This window comes from Semicossyphus pulcher, unplaced genomic scaffold (assembly GCF_022749685.1).
Source record: "Semicossyphus pulcher isolate SPU_LCO1_2020_fin unplaced genomic scaffold, fSemPul1.0.p SCAF_23, whole genome shotgun sequence".
NCBI classification, from domain to species: Eukaryota; Metazoa; Chordata; class Actinopteri; order Labriformes; family Labridae; genus Semicossyphus; species Semicossyphus pulcher.
This window is the reverse complement of record NW_027211697.1, coordinates 8,386,915-8,408,672: the sequence shown is the minus strand read 5'-3', so window position 1 is coordinate 8,408,672 and position 21,758 is coordinate 8,386,915. Positions and strand designations below refer to the sequence as shown.

Below are 21,758 nucleotides of genomic sequence, written 5' to 3'. Positions count from 1 at the left end.
GAAAACTATTATATTCAAACAGTAAAGTTTGTTTCTAGTCAAACAGGAACTGATACTAAACCTCATAATTTACATGAGGCTAAATTAAGACCAGAGGCTTGCAGGTGCATCCTGCAGATAAGACGGGGAACTTTAAAATGAGAGCTAAGTGCTGTTGAAACCAAAGCCTGCTTTTGGGTTTGTGTGCGTGTGTGTGTGTGCGTGTGTGTCAGCGAAAAATATTCTAAACAGTAAGAGTGCCCGCTCTGCCTTTCCAACTGTAATCCAGTGCTGCACTCTAGTGTATATTTAGCAGAATAACAACCTTTCGTATTTGCACAAAGGCAAACTAATGGATGTTTAATCAATGGTATGAAATGCATGCAAGGAGCTTTTTCCAAGACTCCTAATTATTGCTTTTTCAATGCAAGAATTTAAAGTAACTATCTCAAACTTTTTCATTTAAATAAATGTCTTTTAAGTCACTATCTATCACCGGATGAGTTAGCACAACAGTGATTGAGCCTGTGGCCAACTGATGAAGGCGGAAAAAATCACAAGGTGCCCAGTTACTGACGCATTTTCTGATTTTCCATCACCCAGCAGTGGTTGGTCTGTCAGAGATGGTAGTCGGAGCTAAGTGGCTGCACTTCCGGTTTCTGTAAGCATTGCGAGTAAACAGTAATCTACTATGGCTGAACAAACAAAGAAAAGATCGATGACTACAGATACATCTTCAAAAATAAGTGAAAAATCCAAAGAAAAAGAAACAGATTTGACGCTCAGATGAAGGAAAACAGTCTACAAGCGAAAGCGAGGAAAATCTAGAGTTAGAACCATGACAAAGGGAGCCAGCCGTAGATGTCTGGTTAAATTGGGAATTGACCTCCTCCAATTATTAGTCATTGCTCATGAATGGCGCTCAAGAACAAAAAGTTAAAATCTTCAATAAATTGTATCTTTGAATGAAATAGTACATATTTTGAACATATGAAAAGAGCAAAACATCCATGTTAAATACAAAGCACAATGCATTTGAGCATTTTAGGAATTTTTACTCTGATGTTTGAGAGGTTGGGTGGCAGTTTGCTATGATTTCCCACAATCACTCTGCTTTACTGCTGACAACCAGCAGAGGGCCCGTAGCAAACATCAACGTGTGTGTGTGTGTGTGTGTGTGTGTGTGTGAGAGAGAGACAGGAGGGGGGGAGAGAGAGAGGGGGGGAAGGAGATAGGGAGAGAGAGAGAGGAACAGAGATGGTGGAGCGAAAAATAAATTTTTGTAGAAACAATACTTTCATACATTGTGAAATCTTAGGTTTGAGAAAATACAAGTGGTCACCACCATTTTCAGTTCTTTATCTCTATTTTTCATCATTTTTACTGAACTCATAATTTGTCCTATGGTGTGACATTAAGTTAATAAAAAAACAAACTGAAATAATACATAATCAGCACCGTCATTGTTATACATTCAATTTCACATAGTGTTTTTTTTTTCATTTGAAATGATAAAAAAACACTATTTGTGTTTAAATTGCCGAAGTTGTCCGTCTTTTTCACTAAATGCTCGTCAAACTTTGCTTTCATCCTTTCAAAACTGACACTTATTACACCTAATTAAGATGAGTGATTAATGTAGATCCTACCAATGCAACACTCACACAATTTTTTTGGTACTTTCATGTGTGTCACACCACAGGATATGATGTCACACCAAAGGACAGAAACTGCAGCTATTGAATTACAGAGAAGTGACAGGTATTTTATTCAAATATTTTGATATCAAACCATTTAAAAAGTTTAATATTCTCAAAAACAATATCAACCATTTTGAAAAAAGACATTTTGTAAAAAAAAAAAGATGAACAGAAGCCTTCACAGATCCAAACATTTGTCCAAAAATGCAGAAAATAGTTTTAATTCATGTAAATATTTAATTTAAAAGGGGAAATTATTTAAAATATGAGTTAAACTCTGTAAATCTTTTAACCTGGAAAGCACTTTGTGCTCAGAGCTTGAAAAGTGCTTTATAAATACAATTATTATTATTAAAATATCTTATTTCATCATTTTAAATGCTTTTTCAAGAAGCCTTCCTTTTGTGTGACATTTTCGGACGTTTCAGCCTTTTGTTTCAGCTAAAGAGCCTGCTATTATTAGCTAACCTGTCATTAGCAGTTAGCAAGTCAGATTTGCATAACTTTACAGAATTATGTAAATATATTTAGAAAATATATTTTAATAAAAATATAATTCAGGGGTGTCACAGCAAAGAACACTTTGAAAGTGGTTCAGATAATATTTGAACAATTCTCAGACAAAGCTTACCATGTTCACATGCCATTGGCTTCAGAGGAGACTTCAGTAATAAGAACTTTAACGGGGTCCGTGAATTGAATGAAGATGTCCATGGAATTGTCTGATTAAAAATCTGAATACGGTGTCACACCAGATGGCATGGTTTTGGGTGAAAAATGTTCCTATTCTTTTGGACTTAAATGGATGAAAAAAAATGATTGCCAGTAACTAAAATAGACACTTAAGGTTCATAACAAAATGTTCATGCTTTTATTTTTAATTTGAACCATGCTGGACTCAGTCACATTATCGGCTATTTCTGACATGAGGCCTAAAAATTTAAAAAAAATCTAATAACACAGCATTTTTATGACAGCAGGTCCCTGTATAACACTAAAATGTTAAACCATTTACAGCATTTTAAGGGACGAAAATACTAATCATATTCATTTTTATATTGTGTGACAGTGAAAATGCCTGGTCACGTCAACAAAAAAAGAATTAAAACAGGTAGGCTAATGCTGGTCAAATCAGTGATAAAGTCAAATTGGTTAATTTCTTTAAAAATGTTATTTTAAATGACAAAATTTACCTGTCTCCTGATGCCTGTTATTCATCACCTGACCACCAGTGAACCTGTTCAGTTTTCCCGCTTCGGCCAGTCACATGACCATTAGCAAGTTTTTAACACGCCTGTAAACGTGAATTGTTCCTCCAGAAACCGTCCCACAGCATCTCGATAATGTGCTTACAAATTCATTTTCCAACCTACTAGTGCCAGTGACAGGACGCCCTGGTACCGGCCCAGTTTCTCCGGTCCAGTGGTCTCTGAAGGCAACTATGCTGGTGCAGATGATGGACAACCGTCCAGCTGTTTGTGGGCTGGCCTGCGTACAGAGCCACTCTGACCTTCTTCTTCTCGACAGTTCAGGTGGGTTGCGTCCTTAGTTTTGTATAAAACACGAAAGAATGCGACATTGTAGTGGCTGAAGCCTATACACGCACGCGCGCATGAGAACTCGCAGGGTTCCTCTGCCAATGGCTACGTAAAGTGTAGCAGTACAAACCGGAGGACTATTTGATTTTGTCTTCAAAATAAAGAAAACATCACTATTTTGGTACGTAAGTCAGCTTTTATTTTGAAAGCGGAAGTTCTTTTATACTTCAGGTGTCTTTACACTGGTGCAAGATGTCGCTCATTCTGACTGTATAGAAGCTGAAACCCAAATGCGCATCGCTGACCGACGCATCTTTTTAAAACGAACCAGCTGCTCTCCCTTAAAGCAACATATAAGTCCTAATAAGGGAGAAACCAGAGCTTTATACTGAAAAGGGAACCCAAGACATGGACAAATGTCTGGAGCAGTCAAGATTTGACAGTGTATAGATTTGGTGTCGAAACGGACAATCGTTTCGCCGGGTGACCGAGTAGGTACACGAAACCTGTCCAGACTATAGCTGTCACATGAAGAAGGCGCGAGGCGGGATTTTGCTGTCAAACAACGAACAGATGTGGTAAAATGTCAACATCTGTTTCCAAATCTGTTCGAGCTGAAGGTGGAGCAGGATTTTCGGGGGTCTCTCTGTGAAGTGCGATGGAATAAAATGCTGCGCATCACTGCTTCTGCTAAAGGTTACTTGAATCTTAAACGCACCTGAGTCGGGGATTTATTCTCGACCTTTTTGTGTTTAGGCTTCTGCTGTTTTCTGCAACGCAACGAGGAGGATGGTCTTTGCCCTACATGTGATTGTCATGTCTTCGGCGTTTTTCAATCCCAGTTTTGCCTTCAGCTCCCACTTTGACACAGGTAAGGGTCAAACTGAAGAATGGCTTGAACGAGGGTGTTTGTCTTTTATCTGTAGACTCGTTTCTGATTTTTCTGTTTCCTCGTGAGCAAAATGATTGATTTCTGCATCTGGTGTTTGATACAAGGCCAAACACTGTGTATTGTTGCTGTTTTATTGTGTACATAATTCCCCTCGTCACTAGCTGCAGCATCATTGCCACAGTATTATCACCATCACCACAGTTAGCTCAGGAAGATTAGCTCAGGTATGGATGTTGTGCATTCAGTCCCTTGTAGCTTGGTAACAAGAGGGTTAAACGTGCCTGCACAGATTCTGCATAGCCCTACATCCCTGCTTCTGAGTGTTCGCATGTGTGTGCTGTGATCAGGGTGTGTGCGTGGTAACTGACTACACCATTACAGAGGTGACCTGCCGACAGAGGTGTATGGCTCTATTGAATGAGGTGACAGCTCTTGATGCCCATTTGGACGCAGTGTCCAATCACCCCCATCATGGGAACCTTGGCAAAGAAGGACCCAGGTGCTGCTGCAGTGCTACGGGACCACTGAGCAGGAAGTCATGGCCGTGCTGCTGTGTGAGGGCTTGAATAAGAGCAGAATAAATAACTGTGTGCATGTGTAAACAGGACTGAGAGAGTCCCTGCACTGAGAGCAGTGTGCTAAGCATACAAATGCCAGTGAGCCCTGTGGCTCTTAAGTTTCAGGGTCTATCTGTTCTCCCCAAACCGCACACTCTCAGTGATCTCTTATCCCTCTTCGTGCAATTATTCCACCCTTATATACCTTCCTGTGACTCCCCAGTTCTCACTCGTCACATCTCCTCTCTATCGTTCCTCAGAATGTGACACTAAAAGGCTCCTCCATTTAAAATCGAATGGGTTATTTATAAGATGCATGCGGTCCCTGTGGATTTGAGGAGGTTCTGTGTTCACACAATTGCTACAGCATTGTGCAACATCATAGCATTTGTGGATGCAAGAGGTAAGAGAACATTTCGATGAAGAAATATAAACCCAGATCACTTTTAATACAAGATGAATAGGCCCTCAAAGCTTTAAAGGATTTGTTCATAAATTATGCGGTGCCTTCTGCAAAAGAAAACAGAAACTGGTTTAGTGACATAGATATTTTGAAATCCATGACAAAAGCAGTTCTAGGCACGGCCCGTTTAGTGCTGAGCTGGCTTTGCCTTGTTCTGTGCAGTGAAATATGATACAAACCTAGCAGAGGAGTGTACTCTTTTAATTTGAAGCCAGATAAATGGTTCCCAGCTGAATTATGGGTAAAATGCCTGCTAACTCTGGCTCATCTGGGGCTCTCTTAATTTAATTTCCTTGGTATTTTCTTCCTGGAGGAAAATGTCCTGTTAGGAATGTGCAGTCTATGACGGTCTATGATTAAAGGCTTCAGTGGCAGATTTGGATGAAATCAACATATGCGTTGGGATGGTGCAGGTGCAGCGTGAGTGGATATGTATGTAGCTGGACTAGAGGATGGGGTTTTGATTCCCCTCTTATAATTTTCTACATTTCTCATTCGAGGAACACCTCACTAGTGATCCTGTTCTTTCCTAGTAATTGCACTGAGGATCAATGTTGTCTAGGTGATGGAGGTGGGCGTGTGAGGAGGAACCAATCATTTTCATTGCCAGCGGTAAGGACACAGAAACGCTAGCGTCCCTTGAAGGGGAGGGACACGGAGCATTTAATCAGCTGTGGTTGCTGAATATGCTGCATTTGATAAAACACACCAGTATTTGAACTGTAGCACCTTTTTAAAGGCCTTTTCCAAAGCTTCACTTCCTCCTTGCTTACACCCCAGGCTATGTGAGAACATAGTGTGCTCTAATTCTGCACACACAACAGACTAAGGAAAACAACTACGGGGCCTGGTCACTTGTCACATTGCATGGCATTATATAAGACGTCAGCAGGGACCAACACAAGGTAGAATAATTTTGGATCTCCTGACTAAATCGGCCTTCCCATGCCCCCGACTGAGGCTTGGTTTGTGCACGTCCAGAGGGGAACTGGCCCTGTGTGTGTGCCATCCTGCACCAGCGACAACTGCAGCCTGCACCTGGCTTACTACTTCTTCAGCACCACGGAGAGCTCTTGCATCAAGACAGGGGGCAGATATGTGTGTGTGTGTGAGAAGGATAGCTATTAAAAATCCTCGCTGCATTCAGAATTAATATGCATCACTTTACTGTCAGGGTAAACAGAAGACAGGCTGACCTGGAGGGCGACACTGATACACCAACAAGCTGACAATGCAGCACCGTGGCGGGACTGACTGTTAGCAGTGTCCCCTGATGCCTGGAGGTGGCGGTAGCAGCTAGCGTGCATGTTACAGACCATATCTAGATGTAGACACGGCATACACACTCACACACACACGTTTTTTGTCACTCACAAACACTTCAGCATAATGCATAATGCACGTTCCACATGCGGGAAAGCTTACACGTGCCCACAAATACACATGGGCGCACCACTGCCGGCTGTAATCACTGTGCTACTGATACCACAGAGGAAAGGATGTTAAAAATGATTTGCTCCTCCCACTGACTCGGTCAGTACAAGCCAGCCACTGTGTGTTTGATTATTCGTCTCTCCATGTGTAACACCGAGCACTTTAGTTACATAACTCTGCCTCTAGGGGAACTAGAATAAGAATGAAGTGGATTCAAGCAGTCAAGGGGAATCATCTACGTCTCCTCTATGTGCTCTCTGTGCGATGATGTGGGGGTTGTGGGTTTTCTTGGTGTCTCATTTGTTGAAGGCTTGTGTGTGTACAACATATTTCCCCATACGGTATTCACCTTGTCACCTAGTATCATTTGTTGGTGTGGAATTTATACGCTAGAGCCATGAAGGAACACCTTGCATGATGGTGGATGAAAGTGGAGAGGTGTTGTGGACTGATTTACTCGTAGAAATATTATGTAGCAATATTCAAAACTATTTTATCTTCCCTTATACCGATTCTGATACAAAGAGTACCCTTCTGATAGCAGTGCCAAAAAATGTATGGATATTATTAATATAAAAACACTGATTTCCTGCATTTTTACTTTCACAAACACTTAGCATCACACTGCTGTAGTATGTTATCCTCACGTGATAATTTGCCTGAAACAAATTGATTATTTTAAGGGTTTAATGATTTATGGTATTTATGGAATCGATGCATTTTAGGTTGGAGGAGGCCGATATCAGCACGACTCTTGTTTTTCAGTCACAATAGAATGACAGAAATTAAAACCACATAAGTTTTGATCTCGTCTTCAAAAGGAAGTGCTTCAGAACAGAAGACATCTGTGAAATATTAAAGTGCATGTGTGTCAGAGTGGGAGTATGTGCTGCCTAAAGATAGCACCAGGAAAACAAAACAAAAGTATGGAGTGATAATGCGCGCATGATGGAAGGCAGCATAACTCCACTAACTTACTTTGCTAAGGTCTCTACCTTGCTAAGACATCTCCACACGAGTGTACACACACCCTGCCTTTGTCTGCATCATGAGACTCACGCTGAAATGTCATCTGAGGTGCATATTTCTATGTCTGCATATGGTTTGCACATGCATCTAATTTGTGTTTATCAGCCAGAGGCTGGAGCACATGCGGGCCCAATCATTCCTGTCTGCAGTGTGTGTGTGTGTGTGTGCAGAGCTGCTTTCTGCCAGGTCTGTGTTTAAAGCTCTAGTGATAGATGATACAGGTACAAGTTACATTAACAGCAAAGAACGAGTAAAGTGGTTTGATTGATTGCAGTGGCAGAGGTGAAAAGAATCAAACGGCCGGTGTTTCATTCACTTTTCTGAGTGAAAGTTGCGTCTATTGTGTGACAGCTTGTTTGTCATGCTAATAATACGCCCTCTTCTATAAGTAAAGCAATAGTGTCCTCCAAAGTGTTCTCATTGACCCTTATCTACGCTCACCTTTCCTTTCCTGACTCATAGCCTGGAGAGCAGTTATATATTTAGGTCGTCACCACTCAGGCACTAAACAACAACACTAAAGTACAATATAACCTTTAGAGAACTGCAAAGTTAGTATAAAAAAAAAGTTCCTGGACAATTTTAAAAGGGTCCAAACAAGTTGTTAAATCAGGAGTTGATCTAACATCATTTATTGCTACCTCTGGTGTTGAAATGTAGAAGTTAAAAAAAACTGCAGTTCGTGGAGTGTCCACTTGAGGCTGGCTCCAAAAGTCAAAAGAAACCCATTAGGGCCCATCTTAAAATGCACATGTTTACAGCCTGGTAGAAAAAAACTAATTTGTTATATGTAGCTAATTTCTCTATTAATGAGAACTGTACGGGGTGAATTGTTATATAATTCACCTGTTTAATTATATCAAGCCTTAGATTATAGGAGCAGGGTGACTTGAGTGACAGGTGGATACTGCTGGTTCAATTGAACTTGAAGATATAATCTCGAAGATTTTAGTTTTGTGCTCTTGAGCGCCACCCTCTGGCAATGATTGGTAATTACTGGAGCACACGTCCCAACTCTTGCTTTTCCTCACTGACGTCAAATTTGTTTCCCTTATTGTTGAAGTTGTATCTGTAGTCATCCATCTTTTCTTTGTTTGTTCAGCCATAGTAGATTACTGTTTACCCGCAACACTTGCAGAGACCGGAAGTGCAGCCGCTTAGCTCCGCCTACCCTCTCTGGCAGAACAACCACTGCTGGGTGATGGAAAGCTCGTCACTAACTGGCCGCCGTCTGTGATTTTTTTCTGCGAATGTCGCCACAGACAACCGGTCCAAAATAATACTATATACTGCGAATGCAAAAGCTTTCATCACTGGGCCATAGGCCCAATCACCATTATGGTGATAGATTCGGCGACAGATTGTGATTTAACAGACATTTATTTTCATGAAAATCTTCGAGATTATACCTTTAACCTTTGTGTTGCTGCCTTTTGGGAAATTCTTCATGCAAAAACTGGACATAATCTGGCTTGCTGTGTGATTTATGGCCGTCCAAGAAACTCCTCTGTGGGGAAACACAAAGTCAGAGTAGCTCATTCACCAGCTAAATAATGAGCCATGGGCATAGACAGCTTAGCTTTGATTTAACTTGGCGTTTGCAGAATCCTTGCTCCTCTCCAGCACCACCCTCTTATCCAAATATGGTCACTTCTGGCTGCAGAAAACCAGCATAGCAATTCCTGTACTCGAGGCTTCATTTAGGCAGTTGAGAAACCAATGGGTGTTGTCACCGTGGCTTCTTCCATTATTAATACAGTCTATAGATTAAACATCTGACGTAAGTAACTCAAGGACTATAACGCGTTATTAAGCTGACTGGGAGAAGCAGAGCTTTACCAATCATCCCAATATGCTGGTGTTGCTCATGCTTTATGCTAGCTGAATACTTAAAAAGTTTGGGGTTGCACCTAAAACCCTGATTTCCATTATAAGCTACAGTCTATTTTTCATGTATGTAGTTCTGAAGTTGCATCAATATAATGTATGTGTATTCATTAGGATCATTAGCTTCTCTTTCTCTGTACGCAGCTGATCACAAAATGGTTTAACAGACTCGTAGCGCCTAGCTCGCAGGATTGTTAGTGCTGATTTATCCCCTATAAACTGTCACTTCCTGCTGCAAAGAGAATCCTCGAGTCGTCAGTCAAGTCTCCTCTTCCACTCGACTCAAGAGGATAAACATATTTTCATTCCGTTCGTTCATTCATTCAGCTGCCTGTTTGCCAGCGTGATAAACTGTGAACAGCTTTTGTTCCGGTCTGTGCAGAAGGAACAGCAGCTCTGATTCTTTTTGTGCTGCGTGATAATCATCCAATTCAGCAGATTTCCCTCAAAATTCCCCCATCAGCCCCCACTGCACAATGCAGAACACAGGCCTGTAGTAAATATTTGTGCTAAAATGATTGCATTATTCACGTTAAAAGCTACATCTAGCACCTTCAGTACACATTTCCTGGTCATGACGTTAGCCAAATTAACCTTTATGTCTCTGCACTGAACAGAGCTGATGTTCAGACCCTTTCTTTGCAGCAGCGTGCCCTTGCCCGAGCTGTCAGGGGACGGACATGACAGGCCTGTAATGCTGATCCATGGTGGTTCTCCTGGGCTCTCACTCCCAGCTAATGACAGTTATCATGGCTCTCTGCAGGCCGGCGCATCCCTCTGCAATCTGCAGTCATTCACAGAGAGCCTGACTAAAGAACGGCAGAGAGGATGTAAACCAGGGAAGGATACTGCACCCTGCCATTAATCACGTCATGCCGTTCCCTCTGCTGTCAACTGTTTCTGAGAATGACATATCTGTGCACATGTGTGTGCGTTTAAAGAGAGCATTCCTCACGTGCATGCAGCTTTCAGTGTTCAGCCCCTCCCCCTCACGGTCAGATGCTCCTTGCTCTGCACGTCGCTCCAATTTTATTCAACTTTCCAGCTTCTGCTTTAGCTCTGCTTCTTTTCTTTCCCTCCCTCTTTCCTAAGTTATGATCTCTCCTCACTACATGCAGCCTGCAGCAGAGGATTCTTGCTGGACGTTTGTCTCCCTTGAGAAGCTAACTGACCTCTCCTTCAGTGCAGAGCTAACCCTGGCCTGTGTGAATCCCAAACTCCTGTATCAGCCTACATAAGTTTCATGTTTTGCCCTGCTGTCGACCGTACATTTGAACATGTCCAGTAGGTGGGACTGCACAATTAATCAAATATTAATCCTAATGACGATTTTGGCTTCCCGCGATTGAATAAACATGACTGACAGCAATATTGACATTTTAAAATGCTCGCTCCTCCTGTAGAAAACCGAATAAAAAGCAGCATATCAACTCTAAGCCACTCGCCCAGAAGGGCGATCTAGAGGCTTTGGCTTCACTTTTGGGGGAGCTGCTTGTCGCTGATCTTGCACTGGCAGTTCAGAGTGGAAGAGTGAACATCAGAGACTGGATGGGAGAAACCTGTGTCTGCGCAGCAAAGCAACACAACTCACTTGTTCAACCACCTGTATAAACACCACTAAGTGTAGTATGATGAGAGTATAAAGGCCAAGAGGAATAACATCGCCCAGTCCTCGTCCAGTGTCAAGTCAGACATCCATAACAGCCACGCTGTACAGGGCAACACCCTATCCAGCCAACTCCCAAAGACAGACTAAACTTACCAGTGTAATTTGCATTACATTTTGTCTGTAGAAGATGCACTACATTTAGGTAAAGAACCCAGTTAATAAAGTGATAATATCCAAGATCTTCTATTTGGCAGCACCCTACGGCAATTGCGGGAGTACACTTCCTTAAAAACCAGACGTCTGCGGTTGTAACTCTTGATTTTCCTCGCTGACGGTCGCTTTCCTTTTTAGACTGTTTTCCTTCATCTGAGCGTCAAATTTGTTTCTTCTTCTCTGGATTTTCACTTATTTTTGAAGTTGTATCTGTAGTCATCGATCTTTTCTTTGTTTGTTCAGCCATAGTAGATTACTGTTTACTCGCAACACTTGCAGAGACCGGAAAAGTAGCCGCTTAGCTCCGCCTATCCTCTCTGGCATACCAACCACTTTTGGCTGACGGAAAACGCGTCACCAACTGGGCGCCACTTGTGATTTTTCCCATAGTCGCCAGAGTATTGCATCTGATTCTGCTCTTGATGCTAGCACGCGCCAACAGCCTCAGCCACTCGTCCCTTGTACGAGAATGGTCCTCGTGAACAAAACGTCCCAATCAGGAACGAAAGTGGGGCGGAAGTATTTCAGGCGTGCATGCAAAGCCAATTCACAGACGTTTAAACCTCTGACAGATGAACTCAAACTAAATCATGTTTATTTATTAAGACATTATAACGTCAGCAGGTTTTGGGATGGACAAGTTGGGCCAAGTAGCTCTTATAGCGTGATGAGGAGCAACAGGAGCCGTCATCGTTCATAAACAAGTGAGACTGAGGAAGGAGCGAGCGAGTTGTTTCTTACTGGTTTAAGCACCAGGTCAGTTTGTTTTGAAGAGAAGGAGACCTCGTTCCCGGCCTACCATCCTGTTACTCCATTTCTCTGTGTGCACTAGAGCAGCCGTTAGATGAAAGGGCCCTCCCCTAAACACTGATAGCTATAGAGCAAGTCTTTTAAAATAGGTGCTCAAATTACGTCTTGACATCAAAGATGAGCTACTTGAACTTGAGCCGGCGATTGATCCGTAACGATTGTCCTTTTATTTACCCACGCACAAAAGCAGAGTAGAATCAATATTAAGCCGGGCTTATATACAGGAAAACAGCTCTGTCAATCACCTGCAACTGTGGTTCTTATTCTTATATAGTAAGCCAATTGTTTCCGTTATTGTCCTGGTGTAAGCTGCACCTCTCATGCAGCAACTTGCAGTCAAATATCACTGCAGCTCTGCAGCTTTGTGTTCATTTAAATACTGTATGTTAATCCTCTGCTCCTGCTGCCTCCGGAGCGTCCTGTAAATCTAAACCCAAAGGTCACACTATCCTCCTGCCTAAGTCTGTCCTGTCTGCTCAACGTCCTACTCAACTACCCACCACTCTTCCTAAGCCCTTCTTCCTTGGTGCAGCGCAGGCAGGGCAGATGGAGGATCTTCTCTGCCCCTGCAGCACTGTCCTGAATGTAAATGCAGGGTCAGAGAGATTTGGGACTCTTTCTTCGTGTCTCTTTCTTTCCCGCTCCTGTTTTCATGTTTTCCATGGAGGAGCATGGAGGGGAGTTGTAAATGTCGCTAAGTGGCAAAATAATTGCAGCAGCTAGCTTCCTGCTGCGTACAGGGACACTTAAGTGTTTCCCACAGAATGAAGGTGTACCTTTGGGCAGTGGGGGGTTGTCTTCTGAAGATAATTGAAAGAATGACCCTGTTTATAGTAGGTTATGTATTAATTCACCATTTTAATTGTGCTTTATTCTCCACCTTAATTTAGTGTTTCACAGTTTTAATCTGCTCACCTTGCCTCCCTCCTCCTTTTCAACACAACACAGTAGGTGCTTTTCGAGTACCAGAAACTTTTAGCTCCAGGAACTTCCCTTCAAGGAACTAACTGGTTCCTTTGGCCCACTGTTGTCTGCGTTTCCACAGCGGCCCAAAGTCCCGGGAAGATTCTGCAATTCAGGCCAATGACGTTTGGAGAAGCAATAAAAGTAACTGCACGACAACGCCAGTCCAGTAGGTGGCGGGAAGAAGAAGACGAATGCCATACAACAAAGATGACGCCATAAAATGCGACGCACGGGCCGGTCATCATATGCGACACTACTGTTAGCCTGTTGGCATGGAGGAGATTCAACTCATTCCATCTCAAAGCACGCTGATAAACAATCTCGAAGCACATAACAGTGAGCTTGCAGCTGCAGTCTTTTAAACATGGCCGGTGAAATAAAACGCTGCAAGTCCTCAACCAATCAGAAACGATCAGCACCGCAGGCCCTGCCCTGAAAGTTCCTGGACCTTTGGAAAGTACTAACCCTGAGCAGGGACTTTTGAGGGGGTAAATCAATTACCCCGGAACTAAATGTAGACCCAGATTCCTGCTATCGAAACACTCAGAGTTCCTAGTTCCTGGGGGAAAGTTCCTGCTGTCGAAAAGCACCTAAACACACGTACGCACACGGCAAATTGCCACTCCCCTTTCTGGTTCTCTCTCCCTGTATCTGTCTGCTGTGTTGACTTCCTTCATCACCAGTAGGCTATGTGTTCGCCCAAATAGCACAACTCAAGTTTCACCCATGATTTAGTGTCTACAACAGCAGGTGAGCCGCGTGTGGCGAATACTTGCTAATCTGGCAGCTGGAGAAATGATCCAGAAACACCTGCTCCTAAAAGACATCAGCACCAACCAGCTGCACTTACAAGACGTTCCAAACGAAACGGTATATATTGTACCTGTGGGGGGCAACAAGCGATTGTCTGCTAGTTAATTAATTGGGGATGGGGATCTTGGACTGATGTAAAAGGAAAATGCTGAAATTGGTCAAATCGAAATAGGAGGCTGCTAGTATACCTGGGCAGCCTTCCCAAGTTAAGTCTAAGTGTGGGAAACAATGCCCTTACCTGCACAGCCTAAAGGTCTTTTCAGATGGGGGGCGACACTCCGCCTGCATACCCGCTTGCATCTCGGGGTCTCACTGCGCTCCTAATGTGAATAGACAGGCAGACAAGCACTCTGCGAGTAAACGCCAGGCGCTCTACTCAAGGTTTCTTTATAGTCTATAACAACTCGCTAAATTAGCATAGTTGTAACTTAACCGTTACCAACCACATAACGTAGGCTTGTTGCCCGGCTTGAGTTACATCTAACGTCGCATGACCTGATACATCCAGTCTTGCGCCGATGAATCTGCCGTGCAAAGGCCCTCCTGTTTATGTCCCAGTAACTGTTTACAAAGTGGTTATATATCTCCAGAACTCTCATCCATTGTGGTTTTGGTGGTTACTACTGCGCGTCGCGTAGACTCTGGCAGCGGGCGGGCGTGTGCCTGACGCGAGCACGGCCGCGACACTTGTTACTCCGCCTGTCAGATATTGCCCGCGCCTCCCTGCCTGCCTGCTCGCCCCGCCCGTCTGAAAACTTCAACCAGTCTTCTTGGTGTGCCACTCCGTCTTTTGTCCCATCTGCTTTATAAGTTTTGCAGAATGTGACTGTGTTACAGTATAGATCGAGTATTCTAAATAATATTGAGCAAAGTGTCAGACAAGTGTTACATCGTGAGGCCACTAACCACACATCGTCTAGAGACTTCTCTCTTACACAGCAGTAGCATAATGGATGTCCCGATTTGTACCCAATCTTTTGAACACTAATTGCAGTTGAAACTGTTTCTCTTCTTACCCTCTCTTTGTCTCCCCCTCACACTTTCTCAAGACGATTTGATTGCAGTGGTGTGTAGATTGGCACAGTGCCCGCCCTGCGGCACTGTCATTACTTGGTCTCTTGGTCAAAGACAAGAAAGCGGTGTTTGTGTTTGCACTTGTGCGTGCGTTGCAAACATACAAGCAAGAAAGAGAGACGGGGGGGGGGGTTGTTGACTTCTCTTTTGCCGGTGTGTTCCCGCTGCTCTCAGTCACCACAGAAACTCCAAGGCTCTCCTATGCAGACAAGTGCAACACCTTGATTGGGCATTCAGTGTGGGTGCGTGTTGCTCTGTTCGTGTGTGAATACGAGCACATTGCTCGGCCCTGGCCTTGACACGAGTGTGGGAGGCAAAGTTATGCTTTGAACATCCCCGTTTCCTTTCTACAATCCTCCTTGCCCTGTTTGTCCTCTCTCCTTCTCCTACACGTGTCCATTTAGAGCACATTGTTGAATGCACGATGAGCTCTGTCGTGTAGCTGCACATAGTAAATAACCCAGCAGCTGTAGACCTGACGTTCAGCTGCTGAAGCTGCACGCTACAGCTGCACTGCAACAGAAAGCCGTACCTCACTAGTGCATGCTTTATTTATGATCTACCATGAACAACTCTCTACAGTACACACTGCATTCTCATGTTGTGCATGAAAAATGATTTCCACGTATTTCTAACCTATTGGATTGGGTGTGAGAGCTCTGCTTTCACACCATCTAGATGCGATCAGATGAGGCCCAAGCTAGCTAGCTATCAGCTACCCTCAGATTGTTGGTGACAATTTAGTGGTGAAAAAAAACACTTAAAGGATTCAGAAAGTTCAGAATGTTTTAAACAGGTACTGTGTAAAACAATAGACTGTGTAAAAAGATGGATGATATGACAGCCAAAACATTTCGAGCGCCCCCTGCTGGCTGGCTGCAGTATAGCTCATAAAGCCCGCCTCCTCCATGTTAACAGATGGGACATGAGTCAAACTATAAAATCAAAATACATGTTGGATAAATTTTTCTCAAACATGGTCTCTGTCATTATAGTTTATTCTTATCATGCTGATTTATTTGATGCTATGAAAAGGATGATTGACAGCTCTGTTGACAAATCCGGCTCCTGCAGCCGATCTATACCAGATTAGCAGAGTAGAGGAGGAACAACAAGAAGAGACGTAACTAAAACAATCACTACACACTACCCATATTTGTGAACGTCTGCTTCAGACCAACACAAGAAGCTGTTCTGCTGTTAAACACGCCGGTGTGCCAGGTCCTTGCTGTTTTTGTTTTTTTCAGTAATTTAAGTGTTAGCGGAAGTGGCTACGGCTGCTCCACCTGCCGATCTCCACTGCGCAACTCTGGCTCCAAATGACGTCACCGTCGAAAGATGGCAGCGCCTATCAGGGGGGTATTTTTGCTTCAAGTTCATACAATAAGAGCAGATGGAGACGCGTTGTCCATTTATACATACATACAAACTAAGGGGGGGATTCACTGATGGCTCTATAAATTGCCCCCGCTATCTGCTGCGCTAACTGATTCACAAACCAAATTGCACTAAAAATATTAAAGCGCAAACACGCCCATGAAGTTTAGCGGATCCGTGCAATTTGCTCTTGTTTTGTGGTGTGATTGTGGAAAGAAGCTTTCTGCAGCTCCACTCTCTGCTGCTCGGCGCTGGCATTAGATGAGCGCACACTGACGGATCTCATCCCCATCCACAGATCGATTATGAGCAGGGGGAGGAGGGGGCAGCTCTTTGAACAGTTTGTTGTAAAATCCAGACTCGCTGTTTGCTCTGCAGCGCACTTTGGGGTGCATTTAACCCCCTGCGAGTGCTTGGAGAATGAGGTGGAGTCTTTTTGTGTCATTTGCACTAGAGATAGACCGATATGGTTTTTTCAGGGCCGATACCGATACCGATTATTAGTAGTCAAGTAGGCCGATAACCGATATTTGGAGCCGATATTCATTTGCAGTAAATGTGAAAATATTGGCGTCAAAATTTTGAATAACACAAACTCCAACACTTAACTTTGTTTAAATGCCTTTAAGCATATGTTTATCAAACAAACAAACAAAAAGCGCAGGGAGTTCCCAGGGTCAGCAGCATCTCTTATAAAGTTAACTGAAAATTTAAATAAATAAATAAATAACTTCCTGAAGTTTTATTAAGTAAATAAAACAAAGTTAAATAAAATTTGCAAAGAAATGAACTTTTTCTCCTCTCCGCCGTGTGTGTGAACACTCTGCACTCTTATCGGTCGTCGGATAAAAAAAATAAAATAAAAAAAATACATTAAAAAAAGATGGCCGCTGCCGATATGCGTCAAAATGCCGAATATCGGCGCCGATAATCGGTCGATCCCTAATTTGCACAAGTTTCGCGGGTGCAAAAGCTGCGCAATCCTTTCGTGAATTCTCCCCTAAGAGTATAGCTAATATGCGCTAGCTAATTATTTGTTTATTCATCACACTTCATATCGTTGCAATATTGAACAACGTAATTGCACATCGCATGGTCTTGTGCATGCCTAATATACATGTGTGCTACAATAAAAGCAACCAACCAAGTTTGGAAAATTTGAGGGAATGCTAAGAATCTAGTATCGAAAGCCTACGAATCATTTGCACTACAGCTAACTACAAACGACGCAGGTACAGCAACAACATTTACATCAACCTTGTTAGTTACTTAAACGTCTTCAGTGGTTTTTATTCTCTTAAACAGGCACATTTTCTGCTCCAATTTCACCTTTTTATGATTGCGATGTGTTAACACAAAGATGCGCTTATGTGGCTGTTTTGGGGTGTGTATCTAGACTAACCAGGAGGTGGCGGTATGAATCCAAACACAGGTCAGAGTGAAAGGTTACTTAAGGTAAACTGATCCGGAGCTGTAGTAAAAAGTCAAACTAATCAAACACCAATAACCTCCTCATTCATTCATTGTCTTCAGGGCCAGCGCATTTCTTCACCTCCTTCATCCCAACGCGTCCTCCTCATTGTCAGCATGAATACTCGAGCAGGCAGGGCGACTCCATCGCTCTCCCCACCCGTCTGTCAGGACACTGCTCATCTTCCTCCAGTCCTGAGGACATCTTTTTAATAAAGCCGGTGTGAGCCGGGCTTTAAGTGCTTTATTTACATTTCGCCTTGCAGCTGCTGAAGTAATGTGTGCTTCTCAAATATTTATGAAGGACCCAGGGCCGTTGCTCTCTCACAGTTTCCTCAGAGAGACGGAGAAATGGAGGGGGTGGATTTCCAAATGTCGCACTTAAGAAAACAGTGGCACTGATTTTTCCTCTGGACGGACTTATTAGATATTCTGGTGGTGAATGAAGACTTAATGAAGGTTGATGCATCTGTTATACGTAAACTACAACATGCGAATGCTGTGAGCACAGCAGAGTAACACGGACATCACTTATCTCCGCAAATTCCTCTAAATGTTTGGAAAGTCCCTGAGATGTCTGCCCTGGAGTCTACATCCAGCTGTAGCAGAAACATTTTCTGGCAATTTTCTGGCTGGTTCACATGAGTTTATTCACCCTGCAGTGTAGATACAAGTTCACGGAAAAGCTGTAGAATTGCAGAGTGAGTTTCAGGGTTTCAGGAAGCTTTCTCTCTTTCTAACTCTGGCCCCATGTTAAACACTGTCTTTAATGGAAGAGCACTACAGGGGCTCTTTTGGGAAACCCGTTAATGGACACTTAACTGATAATGGAAGCTGAGGAAACACACTCTGTTACATAAGCTGGTTCTGAAATTTACAAAAGGAACCTTTTTATATTTTAACATTTTAAGATTTGTAAAAATCTCAGAAACCATCGGTTAAAGTCTGACGACGATATAGCCTCTGGGGACAACGGTGATCATGTCGGTGCATGTCCGGTTTAGCCAGCGGTTAGCGATAAACGACTTCCAGCCAAGACTTCTTTTTCTGTGCGCTGCATTGTTTACAGTCCATTTAGCAACTTGAGAAGTGACCGTGTGGTTAGATCAAAAGGGAAGCAAATTTCCCCCAACAGATATGTCAGCATAATAAACGCTGTGATTTCCTGGTTCATTAAATCCCCCGGAGGAGCGCCCGTTCATCTGTTTGTAGTGAGCCTCAGCTACACAGAGGCTGCACTCTGGCTAACTTCAGCGGTATGAACCTGAATGAGAAACCACTTTACTTGTGATTTACTTTAACTAACGGGTCTTAAATTTGTCGAAATTTCAACATCATGATGCAGATTTGTTAAAAGTCTGTCTTCAAGAGGAGAAGAACTTTTAAAATACTCGTTTTTTGAATGCAGGCCAGATCGATCATTTCTGATGCATTCGAGGAAGTCGGGGAATTCAAACAGCTTTCGTGACACAGCGTCAGAAGAATTTGTCTCAAGTAGAATTTTAGATCTAGAAGGGATTGTTAGCTGAACTTGCTGCAGATGTGTGTTTATAGAGATTAATAAGAAGCTAAATTGTTTTTAGATGACGCTGATGGGAGCCTGGATGTCGTTATGACGGATTACGTTTTGCCTGCTTTTGCTCACCACACGGGCTGTTTTTCCTGCATACGCCGCAGCTTGCTGATACGTGATTGGTCTACAAAAGTGCTACAAACGGAAACCAGAACACTTTCCACACTAAAAATCTGCTTACAGATTCTTTGTGTAGAATCTTTAAATAGAGATTTGTATCTCCTGGACAGAGGCTCTTCTCTTAGTGGTCTTAACGCAGATGGTACCGGAAAAAATAGTTGGGCCCAACCAAACCCATAAACTGCATCGGCCATCATGTTCACATTTCTGACTTTTACGTGGATGTCTTACTTTGACTGTTTTCCTCACTCTCATTGGAATGGAAGGTAAAATGCCTTCACACTGGACCCTTGTAAAGTATTCCACAGTCTCACTGGTACTGTGCAACAATACACAACATCATCAGCATAGAAGACACACCACCACAGAAACACTTTAACCAACAATCGCCAGAGCTGAGCTTCATCTTTGAAATCCTCTCCATTAAGCCGGAGATATACTTGCTTCTAACTACGCGGCCGCAGGCGCATGATGGCTGCCGCACGTTCCCTGTGTTTGTTTGGCGCGTCGGCTGTGCACTAGGGCTGAACGACTTTTTACTTACATTGCGATTTCGATATGATTTGTGATATTAAAGGGAATGATAATTTTTACATCATTATTCTCATTTTCATTGAAAAATATGAATTGCTGATTATGGCGTGCTTTTTGCAGGCATCTGTACCAAGCGAAGACACGTGATACTTTTGTCTGTGTATGATGTTTTTACCGTTTAAATTAAGATGTTTTTTTAACACATTTCACCCTTAAAAAATATTGCGCCTCCTGCGATTTAAAAATTGCAGTAGCCCATGTTGTGATTTCGATTAAATTCAATTACTTGTTCAGCCCTACTGTGCACGTCCTCACAAATTAACGCTACGTGTGCGTGAGGTGCAGTATGACCGGTAGGGGCAGTGTAGCGGCAGAGGGGATGTGACTGGGTCAACACGGCGGCAGGGACGAAAATGGCAGAAAGTTTTGAAGAAGAGCAGATAGATCAACTCAGAAGTTATCCGTATGATGTGTTATTACCGCTACACAGCGACAAACATGCCTGTCAAAATAGCTTGTAACAGGTGAGTTTAATTTTAGAGGTCGACCTGGAAACCTGCAAAACTAAATGGAAACAAGCCCGGGAACGTTGCGTCCGTGCACAGAGGAAAATGTCGGAGAAATAGAGTGGGGGCTTTTTGCTTGTACTTGCCGTGATCTCAGAATAAACATAATAGTAACCTACTCGAGTGTCGCCAGCGATATCCTCCAGTAACATGGGTAGTGCAAAGACAATTACATTCATGACGCAGCCGCTTGTGTAATCGATGGCCAAGCAGCAAGTACATGTATATCTCCAGCCTTAGAGTCTCAAACAGAAAATGTAGCACGGCGCCCTCTTGTCCACGCGTGTGTACATTTGGATCTAAGGAATGCAAACACTATCCGCTCTTGCTCCACATGCAGAAGGACAAATTGCCCCTCGTGCTGCTCTACAGGAAACGCAGACAATTGCTTCCCCCAGACTCGCTAAACAAACTTAGTGTTGCTTGCCAATTTCCAAAATCCCTCCATTATCTGTGAAAAAGTCAAAAGTTGGTCCGTGCGCGTGCCCACCATCTGCTTCATCCGAGCCTGCAGAGGCTCGGCAGTTGGCAGGTACCTCAGCCTGAGGCTACATAACATTTCAGGATAGACAGCTTATCAAGATGGAGGAGGTTTAGTGGTGGGAATGAGACCAAGAAAACATATTATTATACATTTTAAAGGTAGCTATCTTGGCTTAAAAAAAGGTAGACACATCATGACAGACGACTTCATAGTCCAGAAATGACAACATGTGTTTGTGTGGTTTTATGTGTCGCGTGAGTCACCATACCCTCCAGTTCAGCATGTGCCGTCGCTGTTTCTGGCACCATCTTCACTTCCTCTGTTTCCCTCCCATGCTCCTTCACTTCCATCTATCTTACCACCCACAGGTTAAGTATGTAATTCCCTTGTATAATTTACATGCAGCGTATTAAAGAAAATCTTCCATTGAGTGAATAACAAGGTTACAAAATGCTTAAGCTCCTTTTGGAAATTATGCATTTTATAGCTTTGCTCTTTTGGATATTGGGCTAAGCTATTGTGGCGCAGAGGAAAAATGTAGCGTTGTAAAAGTTGTCTTTAATTCTTCGCTGCTTCACGAGGACACCAAAGAGGCTTGTAGAAGCTGAGAAGATGCTCATATGAAGGGAAGCATCATCTATTTCCCTTATCAGTCCCTACACAATGTGCC

The 21,758-nt window shown here is 43.1% G+C and overlaps 1 protein-coding gene across 2 annotated transcripts in view; it reads left to right on the top strand.

Moving 5' to 3' along the window:
- Positions 1-3,525: 3,525 nt before the first annotated feature.
- aatka (apoptosis-associated tyrosine kinase a) overlaps positions 3,526-21,758 on the top strand; it is a 45,211-nt gene continuing 26,978 nt past the window's right edge. Inside the window, exons 1-2 of one of the 2 annotated variants that reach the window (XM_069674460.1) lie at positions 3,526-3,795; positions 3,974-4,088. In XM_069674460.1, coding sequence (XP_069530561.1) covers positions 4,007-4,088 — 82 coding nt within the window. In that variant the 5' untranslated portion in view covers positions 3,526-3,795; positions 3,974-4,006. Of the gene's footprint in view, positions 3,796-3,952; positions 4,089-21,758 lie in introns of those variants that run through there. The other variant, XM_069674462.1, reaches the window with a different exon arrangement.